The 17,784-nt window shown below is 42.9% G+C and overlaps 1 protein-coding gene across 6 annotated transcripts in view; it reads right to left on the bottom strand.

Annotated features, from left to right (window-relative positions):
* EPHA5 (EPH receptor A5) overlaps nucleotides 1-17,784 on the bottom strand; it is a 200,407-nt gene that overhangs the window by 66,552 nt on the left and 116,071 nt on the right. For all 6 annotated transcript variants that reach the window (XM_017805944.1, XM_017805949.1, XM_017805946.1 and 3 more), the window contains exon 5: nucleotides 17,296-17,631. In XM_017805944.1, coding sequence (XP_017661433.1) covers nucleotides 17,296-17,631 — 336 coding nt within the window. The remainder of the gene's footprint in view (nucleotides 1-17,295; nucleotides 17,632-17,784) is intronic.

The following is a 17,784-nucleotide window of genomic DNA, read 5'->3' as shown; positions in this document are numbered from 1 at the left end:
CTTAGACTGAAGAGCCAACAATCGAACCGTATAGGTTCTCCACTATTCTATTCCCCAGGACGTTGCCTATCAGGATGACTTTATCTCTTTAAATGTTCCCAGCATAAATGTGAGATGATAACAGTAAGCGGCATTAAAAACGTGAATGATGAATGCTACGCATCAGGCAGGATGATTAAATAACTACATGTAGATTCAGGGGCATATTAGCTTCCTCGCCTTCTGACATGGTAATTGATCATTCCTAATCTATGGCAGAAACAAAACAGAGATTACCTCCTCTCAAACAACTCAGTTTCTATTCTCTTTTCATTCCCCCTGACCCTCCTTATACAAGGGGAAAGCCCATTAACTAGCTCTGTTTTTAATTCAGTGGTATTGAAAATGGGATCCTAGCAATGCACGTAATTGATCCCATTTTCACAGGACTGCCTTCCAAGGAGCAGCAAAGGTGAAGCATTCACATTATCAAGGTCACTGCAGTGAATGCAAGAATAACAAAGACTTGGATTTGCATGAGGATTTAATTACAGTGATGTATACAAATGTTTCTAGACTGCTGCTCCCAAAACGAGAAGTACTCTAAGAAAGCTATACATAGTTAAGCAGAATTAAAAAGAACAATATTTAAAAAGGTTTAGTTAAAACTCTGTACAAACACACTGGACTCAACCAGAACGTGTTTTATGTTCATTTAACTTGAATTTGCAAATTTATAGGCAGCAGGTAAAATGAGATAATTTTAAATCAATATACCTAAATTTTAAGGCCAGAAGAGATCATTTAGCCCTCCCACAAAACACCACTGACTTTTAATCTTCCTTTAAATCAATAACAATTCAATCCTGGGGGCAGATTACCAAACTTCACTATGTAGCGACTTGCTGCAATACTGCCCATCTTGCCACTTGGCTAAAAAAATAGAACATTTTAAGAGACAACGGAACTTTGTTCTAGAAATTAGTACTGAAGATAAGAAGTATATTAAAAAAAAAATCAATACAACAGTTACTTGCTAAGAACCTGAAAAACAAACCAGAAAAGGACACTTTAAAATATATCTATAAACACATGAACACTTCAATGAGCCACCCCGAAAAAAAAAATCAAGAAAAGCCTTAAGTAAGGATGTATGCGTCAAGTGTACTTTTTAAAACTGAATGTCTCTTGAAGACTGTCAGTGAATTTCCAAGCAATCTGGCAACACTTATCAGTCTACAAAAATTATAAAAACAGCCTGATTCTAAAAAGCCTGCAGATACTGAACTATCACATCTGATCAGTGGGAACTGTCCACATGGATTTTTATGCTGTATAGCACTACAGTATGCAGAGTTCAGCTCCATGGATTACCCTCCCATAGGGCTGTTTCTACCAGTGAGGAATGCGTTTGAGAAAGTGGAAATACTTTTTTCTCACTGTTATCATCCACTCCAACTGTTACATAGCTAAGAGAAGAGGAAAAAAATCCCATCCAGTATTACAGCTGCCAAGCAACTGCTTGCAGAGACGTATTACTTCATGTGGTATTCAATCACTTCATTTACTGTACTCCAACCAAAATTACTCAAGCCGTTAATGGCTGTCTAACTTCTTGTGCATCACTCTGATAAGAACTTCACATTACTACCTTCTGTTGCTAAATGAAAGGAATGCTGACCACGTAGGCACATCTTACCTCGTATCTCAAGAAAGACACTGCTATCAACCTTGCAGGGTTTCCAGTGGCTGCTTAGTTTTGTATCTGCTGCATAAATACAGACCACAAGCTTCCACTGGATGATTGGGATGCTGCTCATTTTAAAGCTGCTTGAGCCAGCTGTGTTCTCCTTTGTTTATTCTGAGACTTTGGCCTTTGAAATCTGGATGTGACATTTAAAAGGGACAGTAAATGCCATATCCTCTCTTGACCATGAATCTTGTTTAACACAGCAGTATATTATAATCTCAGTGATCTAATTCTCAAGATCATCTCTTTACTGACAAGACCCAGGATGGTCACTATGATAAAGCTCTGGGAACTCGAAAAATATCTCAGTCAGTGACCCAATAATAAATCTGGTGTCCTCTGCTTCATCTTTTCCTCAGTAATAAGGCATGTCAAATCAGACCCTATGACTATATACTGAATGACCTGGGCAAAGGGATTTTCAGAATGTGAGGAAAAAAGCAGTTTTGCAAGACACTGCATAGTTCAAATAATGAAAAGAAAAATGATTATATGTTCATACACCAGAGTACTTAATCAGAAGTAGCTTCCATACAACTAAGACAATAATTCAATCCACTAAGGGAAGGCAAAACATAATATAACCCTCCAGGTGCTCAATTAAACAAAGTAATGAATGAAACAAAAGACCACTTGGACCTATGGTCAGCTGCAGATTAACACAGAAAAAAATATACTCTTCCATTTTGGAAGAGATCCTATCTATGGTCTTGTAACTGTTCAGCAGTTTTTATGAGGAAGGACTCGGATGTACACCAAGATTCAGTCCCTAACCCTGTATTCCTGTGCAGAGCTCTAAAAAGTTGTCAATAAACATGAGGGAAAAGGGAAGGACATGAATGAACTATATTAATTTTATGGTTCCACCTTGACTCCAGTGAAGCATAGTGCCACTAGGCCCTGGTGACTTTCGGTCTCTTCCTGGCCCTGCTTATGACCTGTTGGGTCATCTTGGGAAAAATCACTTCACTCTCTCTTGCACCCTATAAAATGTGCAGGAAGGGCATTCACGTCACTCGCAAAGCACTGCGATGTTCACAGTTAACACCTTCTACTTCAGTTAACACCTTCATCTTTGGTGGTAGTTTTAGGCCTGTGGCTGAAACAATCGCTTCCCTGAGACCTTCTTTGTCCATCCCTTCCCAAATACATTTAATTAAAAAGCTCTAAGGGCTGAATTTCTAGCTATGATCTTTTACTGAAAATCCTCTTCCTTTGGCAACTTCCAGACTTGCTTGTTTCTGCACTACACTGCATCTGCCTATACTTTCTTTGATGGGCTGACAAGAGAACATGTTTAATCTCCAACAATAACTTCTTCATTTAAGGTGGCAGAGCCCTGTGCCTGTGACGTGTCTAGGGTTATTTCACGGACAAGCCTCTTCTCAGTGGCTCCCTGGAGCCCAGGTTTCCTTCCTCCAATGCTGGCACACAGAAACACCCTGCACAGCAGAGCACAAATGGAACACTACTGCCTCCTACTTGACCAATTTTTTTTTTTAACGATGTGTAAATAAAACAGGCAGAGGTGAACACTGCAGCCAGCAACAGGGAAACCTCTGTAAATGCAAGAATATCAGGGACCCACAATATTATTGCAGCATGGCTATGGAAACCATCTGGTGCCTCTCCAAGTGCTCTCATACCACCTGATGGTACAAATTCTTGGATGATGGGAGCAGCTCTGACAGGCTCTTAACTCTCCTAAACTAGATTAATCTTTGTGTAGCATCCAGCAAAGCTACCCATACTTCCTAATTGTCTGAAGTGCCAACTTCCATGATAAATATATGCATCCTATGCGCAATTATGCCTGTTTCTTAATAGCTTTGAGATGGCTGCAAGATACTAATTACCAAATAAGAATTTGGCAATTATACTTCATCATACCTTTCTCCTGACATAGCTACTTTTAAATAAACAAGGATTTTGTTTTTGACAACACCAAAGATAGGGGAGTTTTTTACTTTGATCTGTTCTAGCTTTCCAAGTGTGATCATGGAATTAAAGAAGAGAAAACATTCCCATTTGCTAAAGTACTGCCACTGCTTCATTGAAGCCATTTCACCACTATTAAGAAACACTGTTAACCCTTTGAATAATCAGTGAGAGGAATGATGTTACCTGAAATGAAAGCATCTCACTAGCTAATTCCTGCTATTCTTCAGCCAGAATTTCCGTGTCTGTCATGAACTGTTTGCAGACTTACCTTTACTTTAATTACAAGACCATAAGATCCAAAGTATTCCCAGTGTGTGAGGCTGACATTGTTAGACAAAACCTCTTACCTGCATCATCTGCGGAGATACTTGCAAACAGCTTACACCACAAGTAAAGACCACAGAAAAACTTCTTTCTGAGGCACGTGAGAAGGATGTAATGAGACAGTTGTGCCAAAGCCACTCAGACATGGAGGTGCTGCCCTTGCAGTGAAATAAATGGCAGTCCCTGGTTGACTACAGTGGGAACGGAATTGCCAGTGCTGAGCAATTTATACATCTCCCCTTCCAGTGTTACCTCCTGACATTAAAATAAATGGACATCAATGGTCATCTAGGTAAGAAGCTGGTTAGGTGAGATTTTAACAAGGATATTGCAAACCCAATCCAAACCATACTATGATTCTAAATGTGGGAACCCACAGCAATGTGAAAGATGCACTAATGACAGCAATATTTTTCTACTGTTCACGCAAGCACAGAGACAAATGTTGTGATTTGTCTCTGTCTGCCTTTTCTGGAGTGCTGCTTTATGACATGGTTAATGATTTAGCAAAAAGAAAAAAAAAAAGGTAACAGCCCTATATCACAGCAATTGTAAATGCTCTTTGCCTTCCATCTTGGAAGATGAGTAATGGAAGCCTGTCTTTGACCCCTTTATAAGCATTTTGCTTGTGATGGGGGTGGTACGGAAGTTGGAACAAGCACCTAAAAAATAAGTGTGCAAATGATACCATGATGTACAGCTACCTTGTTTACCATTATCCATAGCCATAGATTTATCATCGTGCTCTTATTACAGTCTGTACATCTTTTCTTTCCTCTTCCCACCCCCCTTTCCCTTCTAATTGGAACTCAGTCTGTGATGCGTAATTAAAGCCCTCATAAATACTGCCAGCAAGTGCACCTTTTTTCTTCCAAGTAACTACTAACATCTTCGAGAAGACCTCATCAACCTCTGATAGAATATAGCCTAATGTATCTTCTCACCCACTCCACTCGGGATGGGGAAGTCAATCTTCCCACCTTCCATATAATTAAAGTCATCCACATTAGGTACTTTTCCTTCACCACTCTCTCTCCTTCTCTGACACATGTATCACCCTGTCATTGGCTCCTTTCCTTTCATCTGATTTATTTTGTTTCTAATCACTGAGCAAAATCCAGTGCTTTCGAGAAGAGCTGTAACAGTCCTAGGTACAGCTAGGCACCAGCTTTCTTATATTAAAAGACACCACTTTCAACTCTCCTTTAAGAGGGATTATTTCTTGCAATTTAGAGAGTTTATTCATGCCTGCGAGTGAAAAAAATACCCTTTTCCATTCACAGTAAATGACTGAGACATTAACAATGAAATTCAATGGTACTTCAAAGACTCCTTTGGGCCCTAAAGGTTGTGCAATGCAGCCCGGGGACTGAATAAAGCTCAGTTAACCCAACAGGTGGCTTCATTTGCTCTCTGAAAAGTAGCTGCTGCTTCTCTCAGAGAGAAAAACACTACTAGACTCAGCCAAACAGCAGCTGTAAAATCGTCTGACTTGTGGCACCTCTGAAGTTTTCAAGCACTCTCATGTCAAAGTGAGAAGGTGGCTGCTGTGCATGCCAGAGCACTCCTCCTACTAGGGCCAAGTGCATAGAACTTTCACGGTCCAGTGATTTATGAGCCACGTGTATGCCTTGTCCCCAGAAGCACAACATTAATTCTGTGAGATAGAATAGCTGGAGCTGGAGACAGGGAGGCAGAAGACCTGATAGCCCCACACTTCAGATATTCGGATATTCTTCCATCAAACCCCTGGCACAGGCCCTCAAGCACCTGCCTGGGGCTTAGCCATGGGGACCGGGAGCAGAGGACAGCCTGACACAGCCCTGTGCGGTGATGCCCCTGGCTGGGAGGCAGCCTCCTCACTAGTCCCTGGCAGATGGGCTCAGGATCCATGTTAAAAGTTAAGAGAGGCAGAGAAACCAGGAGGAGCCGCTGAAATCTTTGCTAATCTCTCAGTCGGCTAAACAAAGTGTCAGTGTCTTTAGCACTTCATTACTGCTATCGCTTGATTTTGCTAAGTGCTTTTTTTGGACCTTCCTCAGTGAACAGTTGCCAAGCCAGTCTAAATACTATTACTGCCAAAGGCCAAATAAAACTCAACTGTATTTACTAAACAGGTATCAATTGCTCTCTTGCTGGATATCAAGTCAAAATGATCGGGATTTTAGTCACATTTAATCACCTGGGCACTGGAATTTGCAACCACTTGGAATGGACACTGTCACATTATTAACAACTTCCTTTTTAGCAGACAAAGCACAGTTCACCAGTCAGATGTATTGCAGGTAACACCTTGCACTCAGCTGGACTTGGATCAAAGACTGTCTTGCCTGACAGACAGTGCAAAAGACGAAAGGAGGGAACTTTCACTATTGCAGTTGAGATTTGGGAGCAAACAGACCCCATGTCACACTTTTCACCAAGCTATTCAGCACACTTTAGCTCACTAAATGCTTCAGATAAATACAAGGATTGCAGTTTCATGCTGCAATGAAACTGAAACCACAGTAATACTGAAACCAGTTCAGAAAAAACAACCCCAAGCCCAACAGTTCAGTGGACTCTTACAAGTCTCTTATCTGCTCTTAAGTTAGTTTGGCAAACAGGTTAGGAAACACCTCCAGTGCATCTTAGGGCTCTAGCCCTATGGGAAGGGCTTAGCAGGGGCAGAGGAGCAGCAAGAGCTCCAGCCCTGGTGTGTGCCCTCTAGCCTGTCACACTGCATCTCCAGGCCTCCATTTCCCCATCAACGAACCAGATCACTGAAAAATCTCCCTGATGAAGGCAGTGCATAAGTTTTAGGAAATGAAATAGCAATTTACTGACATGAGGCACCCCTTCCAATTATGCTGTATCCATCAGGTCTGGATACAAGAAAGCTGAGCCAACTTGCATTTATTTACTGCATTCATTTGCATAATGAGCATGTATTTACTGTCCATATTTTGTTCTAAATGAAGAACTGGACACTGTGCAAACTGAATTTAAAATAGCAGTTCTCATTCATTGACCATAATCAGAAGATAACAAGAAGAGTGTGAGGCCACAACAGATGCACAATTGCTACTAGAGCACAAGCTATATTATCAACTGCCTGACTACTTTACGGGGATTTGGTTTGTTTTATAGAGATGTTCTGCAAGAGTTGCAAACAGCACTCAAAGCCCTCAGGGCTATGTGACTCTGGCAGAAGTCCCCCTTGAAGCTTCAGCCAACATACGGCAGAGGGTGCATCACCTCTGTGGAGAGCACTGGTCATTTAGTCCTTCATGCACACTCAGCTTTGCTAGTTGCTGTCTGCAATTTTGCACAAGGTGGAGATGGGTCTGTGCCCTCATGTGCATCCTTGCCCAGTCATCCTCCAGCTCCTTTCCATCTCCTTGCAGGGGCCAAGAAGCACCTGGTACAAAGTGATGTACAATAAATTAAATATCCCAGTAATTTCTGCAGTTATAGTCTTCCAGTTTACTGAACTGGGTGAGAGCACCTTTCTGTGGAAACTGTCCTTGCATGGCCAGGTGTTTAAAGGCTCATGCTGTAAGTCTTCAGCAAGGTCAGCAAGCAATTTCATGCTTTTGGTGCCACCCCCCAGAGAACAAGGCAGAACCACAGGGCCGCGTGGTTTAATGATCCAAGGCAGGAACCCACTGTAGGGAAGGCTACAGTAGAGCTCCGCAGATGAGAGGATAATGGTGCGGTGCAGATCAGTCCCCAATAATAAGGCACACTAATGCTGAACTGTGTGAAAGACAACTCAGGAAATAGAACATTTAATAATCTACTTGGTTGAGCAGCACTTTCTCTCCTTGGATTCAGGCAGATTGCAAAAAGCTGGAAAGGAGTTGTGAAGAAATAGCACACGGGGTTCCATAAACCCTTGCAAACTGAAGGAGGGAGGACAAACCCAGTTTTTTGCTTTTACCTGATTCAGCTTTGCTTCCTTTCATCTCATTTAGGGTCACAGAACAAAGATGCACAAGTTTTACACAGCAGGATGCAGAAGCACGGTGGGCAATTGCACTGTGTATTATTCCTGGGAAGGCAGTAAGTAGTGCTAGTGCCCTCCACTGGCATCTTCCACCCAATTCTCCAAATCTACTTTTAAGGCATCGTTGTCTCTCCCTCTTAAAGGCCCTGCAGAGCTAAGGGGCCAGGAGCAAAAGGCCCCTTCTAACACTTGCCGCACCCAGCACCCCTGGCCAAAACCCAAGGGCAGATTTTGCCAAATGTGTAAGAGAATTTGCAAATTTTTCCATCCATTTCCATGGAGCGGTGCTCTTTCCAAGGCTTGCCCGTGCCAGAGCACTTACAGGATCAATCCAGAGTGCTCAGCACCTCTCAGCAAAGAGCAATGAATTGCCCCAGCTTGCTGCATTGCAGCAGAAAACCCCTCACCCAGCGCCACCACAGCCAGTGGGTGTTCTGCACTGATTCGTACAGGGCCTTTTGATCAGAGCCCATATTCTTAAAAATTATCAAGCCCGAAGAAACAGGAAAATAAATAAATAATAACGCTTTCCTTCTGGTGATTTCTATTGTCCTGATCTAGCTGGAAATCCCATTAGTTACTCGCTTTGATCAGGACTGTTCCTCCAGGACCAAGCGATGCAGAAAGCATTCCATCATGCCAGCAAATGAGCACATCTGAAGTGTGTTTTAATTAAAACCTTCCAACTCTTGAGCTTTTTGTAGTATTTGCATGTAGCTGAACTTTGGCCCAGCTGCTGTGGGAGAAATACAGTTTATTGCTGGGTTGTCTGTCACCTTGGGGCTGCTCTTGGCTCTTCAGGTAGAGCTCTCCCCTCCCTGCTGTGTGTCCCTGTGGCCCACCCTCAGGAAAAAGAAGGGGCAGTAAGCTGGGGTAAAGCATTAGCCACCCCTACCACTCCTATTACATTAACCCTTTGCAAGAAAAACAAAAGTGCTGGAATTAGCATTTTGGACATCTTTCATGGAATGAGCAAAGGGTTTGCTGTTGAAGTGTATTGTAATAGCAACCACAGCAGAAGATGTGAAAAAACCTTCCAAGCCTCACTGAAACACACCTCTCCAATGAGAAGCAATCCAGGGGAGAAAAGCATTTCAGCCTGATACTGTAAAATTCTAACTGGGAACCTGTAATTCATGCACATTGCGAGTTGGAGCTCAGTTTTGATACACCAAAATCTTCCCTGGGATGCAGAAGCCAGCCTGTTTTGTGGATGCAGACACCAGGTGCAACAGCAACGAAGGGGAAAAAAATCTGGCCAAATGAATAAAATGAATAAATAAATAGATAAATTACAAACTGCATATTAAGGAGGGGTCAGGCTCAAGGCAAAAGAAAACAGACAGAAGGAAAATAGGGCCAGAGAATTGCCAGGTGGCCTTGCAGCACAGATAGCCCCCCCCTTCAAATGCGGGCTCATTTAGCAAGCAATTTGGCATGAGGACAGAAAGAGTGAAAGGCATTTGAACTGTCTGAGCTTTACCAAGCTGGCACAGATACTCACATAAAACAAGGGTGGGTAACCTCTGTCTTCTGTCTGGCATGTGTCCTTCATGTTCATACACACACAAATGTGTACACACTGCCATGCATGTACTTACACCTTCATGCTCATTCAAATCATATTATCAGCATGGCAGCTGCATGGGAAAGGAGAAACACCCTGTGAAGTTGCCATACTCTGAGCCATGTTTCTATAGCACAGCTCGCTCAATGCACAATTACTGAAACACAAATGTTCAAACTATTCTGGTTCCTCCACTGTTATATTTAACTTTTGAAGGAGATTACTATAAAGAGCTTACTTGATGTGGTAAAGAAACCACAGTCAGAGAACAAGTGGGATGTTTATTAAATGCCTACAAGTCTACTGCTATTTCTCTAACAGCACTGAAAGTATTTTTACATTCTCTTTTGGCGATTCTGGAGTCCTGGTGTCTTAAGAGTACTTTCAGAAGTTTCGTCTATGCAGGTTGTTACAAATGTAAAACTACTTTTAATGCTAAAATCAGAGAAATAACATATCAGACATAGGAATTATCAGTTTGCATACTGAGACTAAAGAGCTAAATAGGATTTTATTAGCAGTGAAATTTAAAAGCAACATTCATGGGGAAAAAAAAATCTATAAATTGATGTCATCTAGGCAGTGAAACCATTTCAGATGCTTTACTTTTTTTCTCTGCCAAGTACTGTGCTCAGCACAATACAAAGAGAACTCCTCGGCCCTGAAGACTGCGTTTTAAGGTGATTAGAATTAGATTAATATAAGATTACTTGGCAATCATTTAAAAATACGGCAGCAAAACGGGAAATAAAATTTTAAACCAGCACTATCACTCTTGTAATGTAACATGAGCAGCGCTCTGCCCAAGTTTCTTACAGCTCTGACCTTGTGAAGCTCTTACTACACCTGATTGCAGCATGGCCTGCTCTATGCTTGTTGGAATATATTAATATTTGCTACTCATACACCTCTAAACATTGAGACTCAGACTACTCAATACCTGCAACTCGACCTCAAGCCTGAGGCTACGTTGCTGGTCGTGATTCCAGTGGCTCTGCAGTATTAGAGAGCAACCAGTGTCAATCCTGTTGGATGCAGCACCTCAAACAGACTAGTTTGGGCATCTCTTGCTCCCCCACACCCAGCTGTATGGCACCACCCAGGTGTAGTCCATGGATTAATTTTTGCCAGGGGTCCCTGGCATTTGCTTTTTTGTATCTCATGCAACTGCCTCCCAAGTACCACACTTTGAATGAGACTAATCACTTTACCATAAAGATATTTGTCTCACCGCCACCGGGAGATGGTAAAACCTGCACCCTACTGCACACAATGCAATGGATGTCATCAGTTGAATCTCATAACGAGATCTTCAGCATCTGTCTTTTTCCCTTTTTCAGGAGGAGGGTGGATAGGGACAACTGCTTCTTACTATTTTTATTTTCATCTATAAATAAGATGTTTTAATTTCATGTCAAAATTGAAAGGTCTGCCTGTAGATGCAGGAAATGGTTTTTATTTCATCTTTTAATGTCCTCATATATCAACAATGGGATTGTCTCACATACTTCAAGAATAAAAATGACCTCTAAGTAAAAGTCATATTGTAATTTGGGGAATTTTTTTTTCATATTCCAAAGACTTCTTTCAATATTCAAGCATGTATTTCTAATATGCAAAGTATAACAAAAAAACTTATAACAAACTATGAAAAAGTAGCAATTACTGATTGGGGAGTTATAAATAAAACTGTAAAATATTCATCTGATCCATAATTCATTTGGTAGCAGACACCCAGCCATCTGGGCTGGGGTGAACTCATGATTCTGGAATAGGATGCTGGATGAAGATTTTGCATTCAGAATAAATGCAGCCATCACAAAAAAGGAAATGTCAAATCAAACAATAAACCTTTTGTATAACACTGGCTTTCAGGTTTTACTTTCTTCTGCCAGTGTGTTTGCTTTTTAACAACCTGTGATTACATGCTCTGATTGCATGTGACCACGTTTCAAAAATATACCAAAATACTTCTTGAAGCTGATTACCAGCATGTGCACAGAACTTCACAAATGAAATTATCCTCTCCTGCTGCCTGAACCCTCACTAGCAGTTCAATACTCATTTTCACATCTCCCTAGACATGAAGGGTGTTCACAGCCAGCAGAAAGATCCTGCTGCAAGGGGTAGCGCAGGGTGCACTCAGCTTTAAATAGAGACCATGGTCTTTGAGGCAGTACTGGTCTACCTCTGCATATTAAAATACCCCTGTATTCACCTATCCTGGTATGGAAGACTACTTTTGCTTTTAAAAATACATCTTTGTAGGTTAAATGCTGCAATACCTGTGTTAACACACTGGAAGCTAATATGGCATCTCTAAATGGCAGTGCTTTCCGAACAGGTGGGCAATTGCAAACCTTAAACCCTCTATTTATGCCACTAATAGCTCCTCTCTGGCCAACGTGAATCTAAAGCACAGTTTAAACTACCAGACATACCAAATTCATAAAGGATTGCCTGCAGCCGTTAAAATTTTCTCGGAGTTCATAAAATGATTAGACAAAGTCATGCGAGAAAAATCCATTAAAGGCTAAAAAAGCACAAAGAGGTGGTCCCCAGAGGTTGGAGAGCGCTCTAGGGAAGCATTGGTACATGTCTGCCTTGTGCTCACACCTTTCTATGGTATCCACTATTGACCATTGCTGGGAAGATGATGCAGCTCAGTGGATTGAGTACTGTTACGATGGATGTTTAAAGGCAAGCTCCGCTCACCACGCTGGTAGTGGAAAGGGAGTTTTCCAAAAGTAAGCACCTGCTTGAGCTTTTGCAGGCCCTAAGTCAGCCTGGCTGAACAGTAATGCTGCAAAACCAGTCTTGCTTCTTGTGTGAGATGATGCAATATGGTGCAACATGCTACATCTACTGGACCATCCTCTGGGAAATTTTTTGTTATTCCTAAAGAAAATAAGCAAGCTGTTCCCTTCCCCAAGCGAAACCATACAAGACTGTGAGACTTTAAAGTTGGAAGAATCAGACCATGACTGTTACAGGACGTGAACCCATCCATTTCCAAAAGCAATCTCTCAAAATGTGATTTTCAGCACAGCCATCGCTTGACTCATTTTCTGATATTTTCTTCCCACACTATGCAGGGCTGCAGTCTACTGGTTTCAAGAGCATGCAGATGCTGACATAAGATTGCAACAAGCTCTATGTTGCAGGTTTCCCTTTCCAAATTGCCCTTGGCTGCTTTCCAAAGACTGCACACATCCTGACTGCTAAGCAAAAAAACCTTCTCCCTTGCTCCCCTCCACTGCAGCATCCCTGACTGCACAATCAGAGTAAGGATCATGGTGCTTAGCATTCTTCCCTGCTCCAAGAGCCTTCCAATTGCTCCAAGTATCTAGTAGTACTTTTGGTCAAGCAAGAATCCAGCCATGCTTCCCAGGCAGCAGTATGGGTTGTCAGGTCCTGTTCTCCAACACCTTTGCTTAAATAGCTTTGCTGTACCACAGGATGCAACTTGTATCTCTGGTTTGGCCTCAGGCAGGCAGACTCCTTGAGGCTTTAGACACATTAACTCCTCCTCTGCTAGCAAGCACATCTGTATCTTTTTTCTCCTCCTTGTCCAGAAGGCTCAAAAATATCATATAGGTCACAGAAGGGGATTGAACACTGGCTTCTGACTTTTCAAACAGCAAACAGGCAGGGGGTTTATCTGAAAACACACACAGAGAAGGTCTTTAAGGGTAAAGGAGTCTGTGGCATTTGGGATGCCAGCAGGAAAACTGCCCCACTCTCATACCCCCCACCTCCAGGCTAGTTCCATGCCTGGAGCCATACCCAGCATGGAAGTTGCTGACATCAAAAGCAAAGAAAATTGCTCAGCTGTTTAGGCTGGCTTAAAGTGAATACTCTTAGCAGGTTTTAAACCTAGAAAGGTTTTAAACATTGCATCTTTCCAGTGTGTTCCTGCGATGATAAAACGGGCATGCAGGCAACCATGAATCCCAACTGCTTGCTCCCCATGGACCCATTACAAGACACACGTCTCTGACCAAGACGTCATGGTAGGTGCTTTCTGTATACAGGGCAGATAAAAGACCTCAAGGGAGATGCACATCTCTGTCTAGAGCGACAGCATACCTTAATCATCCAGTTTGGTGAAATCACTGAGAAAAAAAAAGTCATGCAGTTGTCACTTGAAAAGCAAACTTCAATATTAGCCGTACACACAGACTGCTCTCTGGAAACCGTTTAAATAGGTGGAAGTTTCAAAAATACGAAAACTTAAACAAAACCATGAACAAGAAAAGGATGGCTAACTCAATGCTATCATTGCCACTTATGAATTATTCACTGTGCTCCAGCCCACGTGCATGAGGCACACTTTCTAACATGCTGTGAGACTGCATTACAGATGGCTCCTTGCCATCTGTGCTGAGAAGTCCCTTGGACACGTACTTTGCAGCAATCCCATAGGGAAGAACCCTGCTTGGGTCAACTCATGCCTACAAAGGGAATAAGGTCCTCTGCCTGCTGCAGCTCTAGGGGAGCAGGACAGAGAAATTTCTGTCTCTCCTGGCTTGTGGCATTGCTCGCCCTTTCTAGACATGTGTTTTCTATTAGAAAAACACCTGCAAAATCCCACAGAAACAACAGAGGTTTGGAGATTGCAAGAGGGTGACAGGGAAACTAGTCCTGTGTCTGGAGCCTACGGCCACTGTGTCCTGCATGGATCAGTCCCATCCCAAGTACTGTCAGGTCCACAAGTACTGAGGTCACTGACTGATAGTAGCTATCAGCCTCTTCTTGTGCATAAAATTCTACTGTTTCCTTGCTGTATTTCCAAATCTGATTTCAAAAGTTCAGAGGAAAATTACATCAGTCTGAAAATGCCAGTCTGATTGCCAGTGCCAAATCTTTTACTCATTATTTAAAATAGTGGAGAGATGAAGGAGGACAAATTATTTTGGAGAAAACCATTTTTTTTTTCAGGAAGTAATCCCTTTGAGAGTCCAAACCAGAGGCAGTTTCTGCTGCCAAAAGTTCCTATGCCCAGAAAAGGTGGTGTTCCCAGCATCCTGCTGCCTGCAAATTTTTTGCAGTCCTGAAATGAGCATGGTCTTTTTGGGACGGAAAAAAGCCAAACCAACAAAACAGACTCTGGCATTTCTCTGCAGTGCTGGGTTACTGCATATGTGCCAGCAGGACTCCAGCAGCCAAAACTATCCCATGGCATGCATTTTTTCAATTTTCTGCAGCCAGCAGATCTTGTAGCAGGATTTTTCCTACTGCTGCAGTTGGCTTTGTGTCACTGATTCAACTTCATTAACCAGCTTCCATGAAAATATAATCACACCGTCAGAAAACCTGTGCGAGGGAAAAGATGAGACACCAGAGTTGCACCTCTTGGTGGTAATTTCAGGAGAAAGCTAGGTGGGCTGAGACTCCCTGAAGCCCCATGTGCCCTGTCCGCTCTAACTTGAGAAAGGACTGCTGAAGATGAGTCTTTTGCAGAGACATCCAGAATTGCTGGGCATGGCCAGGCATGGACCACTATACCTGTACACCTCATTACTTGCCTCAAAGGACATTTTTTGGAGGAACCTTAAAAAGACAGATTCCCACTTTCCATGCTTGGCAGTTTGTCTGATTTGCCGAAGTCCGTCTTTACATCTGCTTTGTTTCTGGCATGGACAAACTGATGGTCACTCCAGAGAGCGTTGAAAGAGCACATCACTGGGAAGCACATTTGATGCTACAGCTCCAGCAGACAGGCCAGGCTCTCCTCCTTAATGAGTGGTGGGACCAGACAGAGAGACAACAAAATACAGTCACCACTGCTTTCTTTAGACAGTGGTTTGATCAAACCTCCTGTTGAATCAAACATGAGAGCATACAGATACAATTTCAACACCACACAGTGAATTAAACACTTATGGCTTGATCCATTAGTATCTCCCTTGATTGCAGCTCCACTGGGGTAAACAGTGAAACTTAACCAGAAGCTACACTTACCCACCTGTCCTTGGCATGAGCTGCATTTGTCACAGGTTTGCCATTTCCTATAACAGACCTTCTAATACAAGGCTGGAGGTGATAACTGTGCAAGGGGGTTATTCTTGGCCTGATGCACAGGATACGCAGCTATGTGGATAAATCCTGCTGCAGCTATGGAGAGTTTGGGACATAACTCACAAACCAGGACCATTTCCTCACAGTCTACACTGATCAGCAATGTATCATCTCCTTGTACAGCTACATTTGCTGAAGTTTATGTGGATTTAATGCCACACAGGGAAAATCCAATGCCAGCAATGAAATGCCAATGCAAACCCACTAACAGGAAAATACATTTTTTCCAACAACAGCATTTCTAGCAGCAGCCTTCACAATGGGAAAATAGTAAAGAGCATTAGGACTGTGGCACCCACTGATCTCCATTAAACAGGTGTCTTCAACGGTGTCATACTGCCATCCTCTAATATTCCTTCAGCAGATTCCATGCCACATCTATCAGCAGCATCCCTGGCATGCCTTTATTTCCTGTCCTTGAGATATATCTGAATGATTTCTGAAACACTTCAACAATCCACTTTAATTGCCAGGGCAGGTATCTGATGAAGTGCAATGCAATTGCACTTTCTTGCTGCTGGCTACCAAGCCTGTGCATAGACACCTGGGTAGCAGGAATGAAATGCAGCCCTCCTCCAGCTAGCGTTTTTCTGCTCTGCAGTGAGGATCTGCCAACCTACATCTAGCTGTTATGCTGAATTGCTCACCGGGTTTCCAAGGTTTACCTTGTCTGGAGAAGGCAGGGGGTGGCTCCAGTGATTTGGCAGCACAGCTCCTCACACTCCCAAAGGCTACCAGTTCACATTCCTGGAAGGAGTCCACAGTGGATAAATGCCACTGGGGAGCCCTAAACTAAATGGCAGGAAGCAAGCCAGGTAGGCAGAGACCCTAAAACACAAAGCATGGGGGACAAGAGAAGGATAGGTCGGTCTGCGGGGCTTTACAGAAGTTGTGTGATGTGCCTGGTGTGTTGATGTGCCTGAAAGGAGATATAATCATGTTTTTGCCTCTCATCACACTTCCAAGTGAAAAGGTACAATGGCAACTCCCTCCTGGTGTCCAAAGTGACAGCTCTTTTCAACTGCTGGGCAAAGGAAGGGCAGACAGATCTGAGCCCTGGACAAAGGAATAAACCAGTCTACATGATCTCCACCTGTACAGTGCAAAACCAAGAACACAGTATGCAGTGACATCTTAGCCCTACCTTGTTGGAGAAGCAGTGACAATGTACCTCACCAGCCTGAGTCCAGTCACTTTAGTATCACACTGTAGAAAAGGGATCAAATTTCCTAAAGTGACTCAAACAATTTTCTTAGGGAAACCGTTTGCAAAGTTAAAATGCTTTAGCCATTGGGATTTGTAATCAAAATGAACTCTTATGAATTTCTCTTTCTCAACAGGAAAGGCAGCTCTTTTCTTTCTGGTTTAGTGGATGGATATACGAAAATGCAAAGAAGTGGAGGTGTCTTCAAGTAGTTTAGTGTAAAAGAAAAAGGTCGCAAATCCTAAAACTGTGTCCTGCTGAAAGGAAACATACTGAAGACTGCAGTAATTATAACCTATGAGACATAAGCACCCCCCAACTCCCACACCCCATATTTGAAGAGGCCATAGTCCAGCTCTCCATGCTGGAGACTTCTACCCATTCCAAAGGGAGGTCCACACTGGGTCTGACTGGCTTGGGCTCCCACCCCAGACATTTCCCCAGGTTGAAGATCCACTTACCTGCCTGGTTTGTGGTTACATTTACAGACACAAACTGCCGGGCTCCGGGGTTCTGGTCGGACACTCCATTCACTGCCTCAATTTCAAAGGTATAGTTTGTATGAGCAAGTAGATCCACCATCATGACAGAGGTGTTTTTCAGGCCGGTTTGCTGGGGAAGGTACCTGACATGACCGCCACACGCCTCACACAGACCCGAGTGTGAGCTGCACTTCTTGCATGCAATATAATAAGACACATCTTTCCTTCCACCAGTATCAGCAGGGGGAATCCATTCCAGAAAGACACTAGTCTCGTTAACATTTGAGATGGCACTCCGAGGAGCAGAGGGGGGTCCTGGTTTGTAAAGTGAGAAAAACACATGGTAAAAACAGTATTATCAGTCATCCTGCTTGCTACTACTCTCTAAGCTAAAAAGAGATGCTCCATTGCTCATGTGTCAGAAAGCACAAAGGGATCACTTGCAGCAGCACCTGAAGAACTGGGAAA

This window comes from Lepidothrix coronata, unplaced genomic scaffold (assembly GCF_001604755.1).
Source record: "Lepidothrix coronata isolate B3197 unplaced genomic scaffold, Lepidothrix_coronata-1.0 Scaffold13, whole genome shotgun sequence".
In the NCBI taxonomy this organism is placed as follows: domain Eukaryota; kingdom Metazoa; phylum Chordata; class Aves; order Passeriformes; family Pipridae; genus Lepidothrix; species Lepidothrix coronata.
Note: the sequence above shows the minus strand (reverse complement) of the source record. Positions and strands in the feature narration are given on the sequence as shown.